The 9,077-nt window shown below is 42.9% G+C and overlaps 1 protein-coding gene across 3 annotated transcripts in view; it reads left to right on the top strand.

The window, feature by feature from the left end:
- Window positions 1–8,210, top strand: part of LOC137358266 (proto-oncogene tyrosine-protein kinase LCK-like) — a 134,116-nt gene extending 125,906 nt beyond the window's left edge. For all 3 annotated transcript variants that reach the window (XM_068024173.1, XM_068024181.1, XM_068024191.1), the window contains exons 12-13: window positions 4,806–4,937; window positions 7,895–8,210. In XM_068024173.1, coding sequence (XP_067880274.1) covers window positions 4,806–4,937; window positions 7,895–8,094 — 332 coding nt within the window. In that variant the 3' untranslated portion in view covers window positions 8,095–8,210. The remainder of the gene's footprint in view (window positions 1–4,805; window positions 4,938–7,894) is intronic.
- The last annotated feature ends 867 nt before the right edge of the window (window positions 8,211–9,077 follow it).

A 9,077-nucleotide genomic window follows, 5' to 3' on the forward strand; every position in this document is an offset into this window, starting at 1 on the left:
TGATCTGAACTTGGAAAAGCTCCTATTGCCTTCTTATATTTATAAATTATTAGTTTGGGCATAATTTATGATGAAACTGAATCCAAAGAACTAAACTAACCATCTTGCCTAAGAACAGGGATCCAATTACCTGTCCCCTGCAGTGTACCTAGAAAAACAGGTACACACTTACCTCTCCACCTGTGTGGCTGAAAGGTGTACTCCATAAAGATTATTCAGGGTGCTAAATGGGCAGTGTCATATCTGCTTCCAGAGGATGGGCACAAAATTGCCCATCATTGGTCAATCTTTCTTGAGTAATGGAATATGGATAGATTATGTCAACACAGGATATGTCATACTGGTGTAATAAGATGGTCCTTTTTTAAGACAGGGATAAAGGCAGACTGGACATAATTTTCTGATTGCTCTAAATGCATCTGAAGGTATTTTGATCATCCATAATGGCGCGGCAGCTTGTACTACAGATATCAGAAACAGAGGGCGGCACAGCGACACAGTGGTTAGCACCGCAGCCTCACAGCTCCAGGGACCTGGGTTCAATTCTGGGTACTGCCTGTGCGAAGTTTGCAAGTTCTCCCTGTGACCGTGTGGGTTTTCGCCGGGTGCTCCGGTTTCCTCCCACAGCCAAAGACTTGCAGGTTGATAGGTAAATTGGCCATTGTAAATTGCCCCTAGTGTAGGTAGGTGGTAGGGAATATGGGATTACTGTAGGGTTAGTATAAATGGGTGGTTGTTGGTTGGCACAGACTTGGTGGGCCGAAGGGCCTGTTTCAGTGCTGTATCTCTAAATAAATAAGTATTGCTGAAAACAGACTTTTTGTCGAAGCTTTTCATCTTGCACTTATCGCAAGAATACCAATGTAAGGGAAAGCACCAAATTTATATTGTATGAGAAGAGAGTGCTGATTGGTTGGCAAGTGGACTCTGGTAGAGGCGTTACCATGGAGAATGCACCAGTTTATGGTGACTGACAGTAAACTGCCAAGCTTTGTTTGAAATTTAAACCAAGCAGCTTGACTGTGATTGGTCAAGGCATTGCCCTGAGGAATGAACCAGCAAATTGCTGTCACTTATGTTGTTTAGCCGAAACAGGTGCAATTTGTGTACACGTTCTTTCTGGCTGCTAAGAACAGGGCCCTGTATATGTATATGTAGCTTCCAGTACGTTTGCTATATTTGAATCTGCAGTTGCATGTAATAATTTTCTTGCACGTCTTAATGGGCTCCATCCCGCGCTCAAATTCACCTTTGAAATGGAGCAGTCAAATAAGCTCCCTTTCCTTGATGTACTAGTTGAGAAATCTGCTAGGGGTACTCTACCATAGTCTACCACAAACCTACATTTACTCGTCAATACCCGCGTTGGGATTCTTCCAGTTCCACACGCTATAAGATTGGCCTTATCGGCAACCTCGTAAATAGGGCCTGAGCCATTTGCTCACCATGCAAGCTTGATGCTGAAATAGGGCGAATCAAAGGCATCCTGCATGACAATGGCCACCCTGATCAGATCATTTCTCGTTGTCAAGCCAAAATAACGTTCTGCCTATCACACAAATGAGTAATGTTATATATGAATTTCAATGTCAGAATGATGCTAGGTATATAGGCCATACATCACAAAGACTGGTGGATCGTATCAAACAACATGTCCCTTCTGTTGTTCGCAATGGGCAAGGTACAGGCTGTACCCAACCAACCCGTGCTTGCAACACTCAAAACACAGTGTCCAACATTAGATGTGATTCCGCAATTGGACAACATTTGCTAAATAATCCTCAGTGTGCTAAGAATTACGCTGACAACCAATTTAAGATTATCAGTCGGGCTCGCAGTGTAAGACGAAAAGCTTCGACAAAATGTCTGTTTTCAGCAATACTGTTTCTGATATATGGAGTACATGTACCAGATGGTCCATTGTTTGGGATGCTTGAGGGCTGATTATATCTTTCAGCAGTGGAAAAAAGTGGGTGATCGCAAATTGGATGACTGTTATACACCCCACCTGATCTTCCTTTCCATTAACTTCAAAGGTATATTAAAAGCCAATTGCGACAGCATGTTTTCTGCTCCAGTTAAAGTCACCCCTTTGATTTCCTGTGCCACCTAACAAAAATGAAATAACTCTTAGGATATTTGACAGCTTAATATCTGCACCAAAGCTGATGATCAGTGCAGAGATAAGCGATTGAGTGGGCAAAGAACATTACAATATGAGGATAACCTTTGTGAAACTTTACTCCAGGCATGGAATCTTGCTTTACCAGAGTGCAGATCAGAGAATTGGTCGCAGAGATTAATGCAATTGATTCTCAGCATTTTGAATTTCCAGTCATTTCATTGGAAAGTTGGGAATACTGGAAAGTGGGTGCAATGACCTCCATTTTCAATTCTTCAACCCTCGCTGATGTCACGCAAGGCTTCACATTGAAAGAACAGTTTCAGAAAATTTACCCTTTGAAATGGAAACTTGAGTAGCAGAGGTTAACTAGGTTTTGTGCTTTCCTGTGAAATTGTTCTGAATTATTTCCCATACATGATCATCAAGGAAAGGATTTCTCTCCATACCAAGTTTGTGTGGATCAATTCTAGAGTGTTTTAAAATTTGAAACTTTGAGACACTGGGGTAGATAATGTACTGGTGGATGTCTGATGCACTAAGGTGCATCAGATGTTCACTCCCTGAAAAAAATGGAGGCTTGAGGCCTGCAACATATCTGAGGCATCTCAGTATTGTTGACAAATTGTGTGGTAGTCCTTTTGTGCCCTCAAGTTCTATTTAAATGAAGAAGCCATCCCATAATGTGGTTGTTTCAGCTCACGAGTCACTCTCTATTTAGAATAGACATTGGAGAGAAAGTTGGAAAACAAAATGGTAGCTGTTGTCCTTTGGCCCTATTGTGCACTGCCCCCATTCTCCTTTTCCCCTCTTCCCCTACCCCAGCCTGTGCTGTACTTAATGTCCCTTCTCTGACAGCAGGAAACTGGCTACTGGTGCCTGATAATCCTATCCTAGTACATCATGAGGGAGGTAGCACAAATAAATTATGCAGATGAATTGATGTCCAATAGGATATCTTGTGTGTAGCCAAACACGGTGTCTATGTGGTGCCAGTGATTGGGCAGCATAATCAGTGCAACAAGGTGCAAACTCACCTTGTAACCACAGTTCTGAGTAAGGCCACTTAAAGCTTAAAAAGCTAGCAAGACAAAAGCTGGGCCAGGAAAGGAAACTGCTGAGTAAGAAGACTAAAAGGAAAGCAATTTCAAAAAGAAAAATGGAGTGGGGAGACAAGTGTGGGAATCAGGTGATCAGTGAACGAGAGAGGAGCATAGGAAGATTTCAAGAGACCAGGGGTTGGATTTTCAAATCGGGGTCGGGAACCCAACACCCGGATGAATTCTGGCTCACGTCCAATTAGTGGTGCTGAGTGTCTTCAGGAGGCGACAGCTGCCTGCCTGGCACCAGCGGCAAAGGCAGGCGGCAGCTATGTTGCAGGCTGCCACTGCCTTGCCGAAGAGAGCAGGCAGCTCTTTACTGGGCCACAGCGTCCCCGGGGATGGAAGTGGCCCAGGAGGAAAAATGAAGTTCCAGTGCTAGCACTGGTGCAAGAATGTCCATTAGAAAATAGTCCCAAGACGAAGGCTAATAAACTTTATTTGGCCCTGCGGCAAACCTGACAGCTGTGAACTAACAAGCACCAGACTGTTTGGGTTTGCTAGCAAGACAAAAGCTGGGTCATGAAAGGGTTTGGATTCGCCGAAATAAAGATTCAAAATTTCATTCGGCACCTGACAGGCCCTTTAATAAGCTCCTTAAGGAGCTGAAGGGGCCGTTAATTGGCGAGCAGGTTTCCCATTCCCTGCCCCCTCTGGCCTTTTCAAAATTGCAATCTTTCCCGGAGGCATCGAGATTGTGAGACGACCTCTGGGAATGTGATTTTGAATTTGCGCCTGCAACGGTTCCTGACTCCGTGGCCCTTTGGAAATCCAGCCCCAGGTTTGTGAAGACTACATAAATGATAAAGTAGACAAGTGTGCTTGTCAAGACAGTTGACTTTTTCTATATAGAAAGAGGATGAAGGCAATCATTCACATTCTAATTGAATAGTAACATTAACCCACTATGACTAATGTTTTTTTTAAATTTACATCACGGGTAGGTTTCAGAAAGCTGGTAGTATGTGTCAAATGATCACAGGCAACATACCCACAATTTTCCAATATGTGGTGGTGACGGGCAATGTATCTTGTCACTGCCATAGTTTGGGAAATGTAGGCTCTTCATAATAAAAAGAAATTAGAGTACAAAAAAAAACTTGCGTGTTTGTGTATCAGATGCAGACTGTCTGGTTGAGTCAGTAAAGTGTTCTTAATGAAATGATAAACACCCTTTTCAAAGAGAAGATGATTGTTATTTATTTGTATTTAAAAAAAATAAGCCCCTCAGTGCTTCAGTGGGTCAGTTCATGTCCTGGGCTGTTATTGAGCCATACAGACCAGGAACGTTCCAGATTGGACACCACTTTGTGCTCTATTAACTATTTCTAGCTGTATTAATTGGCATAATACACTGTGGAGGGAGTAATTTCACAAGGATTATCACTTCTGATCAATATTCAGTGATCTTCACTGGGAGTGTAAAATTTGGATAAAGACAAGCTTTGGGTCAACTTGTTCAATAGTCATCCAGCACTCGCTCGCAAGACCGATACATAATGAAGAACTAATGAGTCCAAACCTTCAGAAGAAAAAGGTAAAAATTCAAAGAAAAAAAAATCTTCATTTTTCTTTCTTCACAGGTGCCAAATTCCCTATCAAATGGACAGCACCAGAGGCCATTAATTATGGCACATTCACAATCAAGTCTGATGTCTGGTCCTTTGGAATACTTTTAACAGAAATTGTAACATATGGGAGAGTACCATATCCAGGTAGTGTGGGAATTGTACTGGATCATGGGAATTTTATGGCTTAATTTAGGCCTCTTTTTACATTGAAATTATACCAGTGACAGTATACATTCAGTCTGAAAATCCTACTATCGAGCAGCTGAACATTACTCCTAGTGAGATCCATTAAATAAGTGACTTTATTGCTGTAATAGTTTCATATTGACTCCAGTTGGAGCTGAAACAGCATCCAAAAAACAATTAAAATAAAAGCAAACTACTGCAGATGCTGGAAATCTGAAACACAAACAAGAAATGCTGGAAATACTCAGCAGGTCTGGCAGCATCTGCGGAGAGAGAAGCATAGTTAACGTTTCAGGTCAGTGACCCTTCTTCAGAACTGATGAAGGGTCACTGACCTGAAACGTTAACTCTGCTTTTCTCTCTGCAGATGCTGCCAGACCTGCTGAGTATTTCCAGCATTTCTTATTTGTGTTCCAAAAAACAATTGCATGTTTTAAGATCATAGCCATACTACCTTGATGAAGCTCTCTGACTCCCTCAGGCCATAGATTAAAATGTGTGATTGAGGCACCCTCTCTCTCTCTTCCTAAAATGGTAGGCTGCTGCTACTTCCATGCTAGAGGGTCTCCTATTGGCCCTCCAGCTTTGAGAGCCCACCTGCCGTCCTTAATTGGATGATGAGCCTGCCCTCTGTCCACTAATTGGCCAATTTGGGGAAAATCACTGCTGGATGACTGTTCCCACACTGTCTGGATTGTGCCCCCCATTTGACCCCCACATCATGGTCCCAACCCAAAACCCAATATTCAGCCTCTAGTCCCATTACCTAATCCTTTTCCATATCTTTTTAGTATTTCCTTTTCATGTATTCAGCCATTCTCTTTGGAAGCCCATATGGATTCGCCTTTCACTCTTGTTTCTGGCAGGGTATCTAATGTCTTAATAACCCACTGTCTATGTCAAAAAAAACTCTAATACCCTCTCCCTGCTTTGTTTTGGCAGTGATCTTAAAATTTTGCCCTCTAGCTACCAGCTCACTGACCAGTGCTGCAACCATTCTGTGATACCTTATTAAAACCCCTCATGATTATGAATGTCTCCAACTGATCTCCTCTTAATGTTCATTGTGACAATGTAAGTTTCATAATAGAGCCCTGCTCTCTGCAGGCAATGTAACGTGGCTGGTGTGATTTAGACATTGTTGTTTATTGCACCTCACTCGCTTCTGCCTGCTCAGCTGTAACAAAGCTTAGACTTCCTTTGAAGAATTGTATGCTGCCTTTTGGGACCGGCACGGAGGTGGTGGGGTGGGGTGGGGGGCACACAAAATGGCAAGGAGTGCTATTCCTGTTTTCTGTGCCCCTGCCATTTTGTCTGGCATAGGGAAGGCCGAGGACGGCTTCCCTGCTCCAAGCCAATTAATGGCCACTTAAGGGTCTCTTCCCACCTCTAGTCCAATTTTGTAGATAACTGGAATCTGCCACTACGTGGACAGACCGCCAGGTGAGTGAGGTCGGTGTGGGAGGGGCCCATCCATTGGGGGTAATTCATGGCCCTCAGAGGGCTCCCCTAACAGTGATGGCTGCCCCCCGTGGTAAGACCCCCTCCTCACACCCACCCTGTTGCCTGGGTCTGCCTGACTGGCCCAGCGACCCCAACCCCTCTCACCTCTACTTTAGTCTCCGACACCTTCGGTACTGCAGAGTTGCCGACCTTCCGATTGGCTGTCAACTCTAGAGACAGGAGCTCATTCCTTAGAAGGACGGTGCCCTTGATGGAGGGCAGTTAATTGCCTGCCCCGCCGTGGCATAGCAACGGGGGTCCGATGGAGAGATGAGGCAGGTTCTCCCCCTACCTTCCGGCCCGCTGCCAAGACATCCGTCGCTGGAATAAAGTCTGACCCTGTCTCAAACTATTTATTGGAAATTACTTTCAGACATCAGTCTAATCATAATTTTGATAATTGGAGAATACATTAGCCCCAGAAACTCTGTGACTCCACTCCTGCTGCAGAATTTTTTTGCTCATTGGAAATCAGTGAGTTCACTGTACCTTGATGGGCCAAATGATTTTTCCTTATTCCACATTTCCCTATGTTCTTAAGAAAATAAAGATACTCCAATCTCAGCAGAGACCAGATTCTTTTCGGCATGTCTAAAACACTGTCCAAGCTGTCGCATCACTACTGTTATCAATTGAATGATTGGTGAATAAATTTTTCAGGCTGTGGTAAGAGTAACCGGTGTGAACCCACAACCCACCACTTCCCGATGCAATACAATTATATTTTAAAAACCATGTGTTTAGTTTCACCTTTGTATTTTCTTCATATTTAGCATCAAGTACAACATAATGAAAATATACTTGTGTGAAACCAAAAAAAAGTGCCACAGTGCCAATATTGAGGTTTGCCCACTCAGTACAACCAATTAATTAGAAAAACTGTTTCATGCAGAATAGCATCAGAGAGGTGTTAAGTTACTTTTTTTTAACACTTTGAGTGCTGATTTTCATATCCTTAAGTATTCCGTTTTCTCATTTGGAACATCTGAAGAAATGATACTCCTGAAACTCGGCTATTAAGAGCAGGAATTTTAGTTGGTTTGGCTTGCCTATTTACTGCACCCTCTGCCCACCCACCCCCCCAACAGACCCTACCCCGACCTCGATGAAATGGCAATGCACTGCACTGAAATCCTGCTGGGTTCAAAGGGTACCAGCCCCTAATATTCGAGTATTTGGGTCAGGGTCAAGATAAGGGCAAACAGGCAGATGGAAGCCCATCCCACTACAGGGTTACTGTTTTCTGGGCTAGCTTTTCAACCTTCATTCAAAGATAACATTTATGAAATCTGATCGGAGACATGTGGAGCCTGAATTACATTTGTTCAGATGTATAGTTTTTTTTTCCCATGTGAGATGCTGGAGCAGTTACTCTGCCAGGTATTTATTGGCTGTCCTTCTGTATTCTGCAGGGATGAGCAACCCTGAAGTGATTCGTAATTTAGACCGTAACTATCGAATGCCCTGTCCCAACCATTGCCCAGAGGAACTCTACGATATCATGATGAGCTGCTGGAAAAAGATTCCAGAAGACAGACCCACATTTGAATATTTACAGAGTATTCTGGAAGACTTCTATACAGCCACAGAAGGATTGTACCAACATACTTAGCTACAAGGACCCTCTTGTACCTACTGAAGAGAACTGTTGACTTATCACAGAGCCTCAAGTCATGTATTATATTTTCATTCCTATACAACTGAAAACAATTATTATTTAAAGCGAATCACCAGGTCTTAAAATGTTTTTGTCGCATTCAATTTTCTATGGTTGAGACTGGATAGAAAAGCCAAAAGGCTTGTGCTTGACCCTAGGTGAGCTACCATTCGGGCTAAATTTCAGAAGACTATTCTCTAGTGCTAACAGGAACATGTGCTAATGGAAGGAATCGCTGGGAAACTTTCAATAAAAGTGCCTTCCACAAATTGCTGTGTGCATAAAAGCATTTTCTTTTCTCCATTAAGAACCCTCCAAGCAGTTCTGATTGGTGCATCTTCTCTGGACGGCTTGCAACTTGAGTCAAAACATGTTCATCATAATGGAGTTGAACATTATCCTGAACTTGTCATCTTGAAACTTTCCACCTTATGTGCCTGAGTTGTGATTTTGTTGTCTTGGTTTCCTAAAACACTGAGCATGCTGGGCTGTACATTGTATTTTCATATGTTCAATGGTACATTATCTGTTATGGTACCTGACCAGTTTTAAACTGAAACTATAATTTTTTTTATGCTGGATTAATTGTTTTGGGTGGTAATTTATTATAAGTACAAGGCAATCCTACAAGTTACAGTATTCCTTTTCGTGAAGTCTTATGCACTGTTTTAAATTCTCAAAATAAAATGACAGTGCTCTTAACTTGAAATTGTACAATGACATGGATCTAAACATAAATTGCTCTAGATTGCACAATATTGTTCCCATTAAGTGAGCTGATTTCGTTGCTTACCTGGAGGTCTTGCTGCCAGGGCTGAAAGTGGGAGGTGACCTCGCTTCAGCGGGTGGCAGGACCCAGGTTCGCGGTCAATTAAGAGGCTGCTGCTAGGACCACATCTAATTAAGGACGGTGGCCCGCCCCCAAGAGCTGCTGATCC

The sequence above is a fragment of the Heterodontus francisci genome, chromosome 3 (assembly GCF_036365525.1).
Source record: "Heterodontus francisci isolate sHetFra1 chromosome 3, sHetFra1.hap1, whole genome shotgun sequence".
Lineage (NCBI taxonomy): Eukaryota > Metazoa > Chordata > Chondrichthyes > Heterodontiformes > Heterodontidae > Heterodontus > Heterodontus francisci.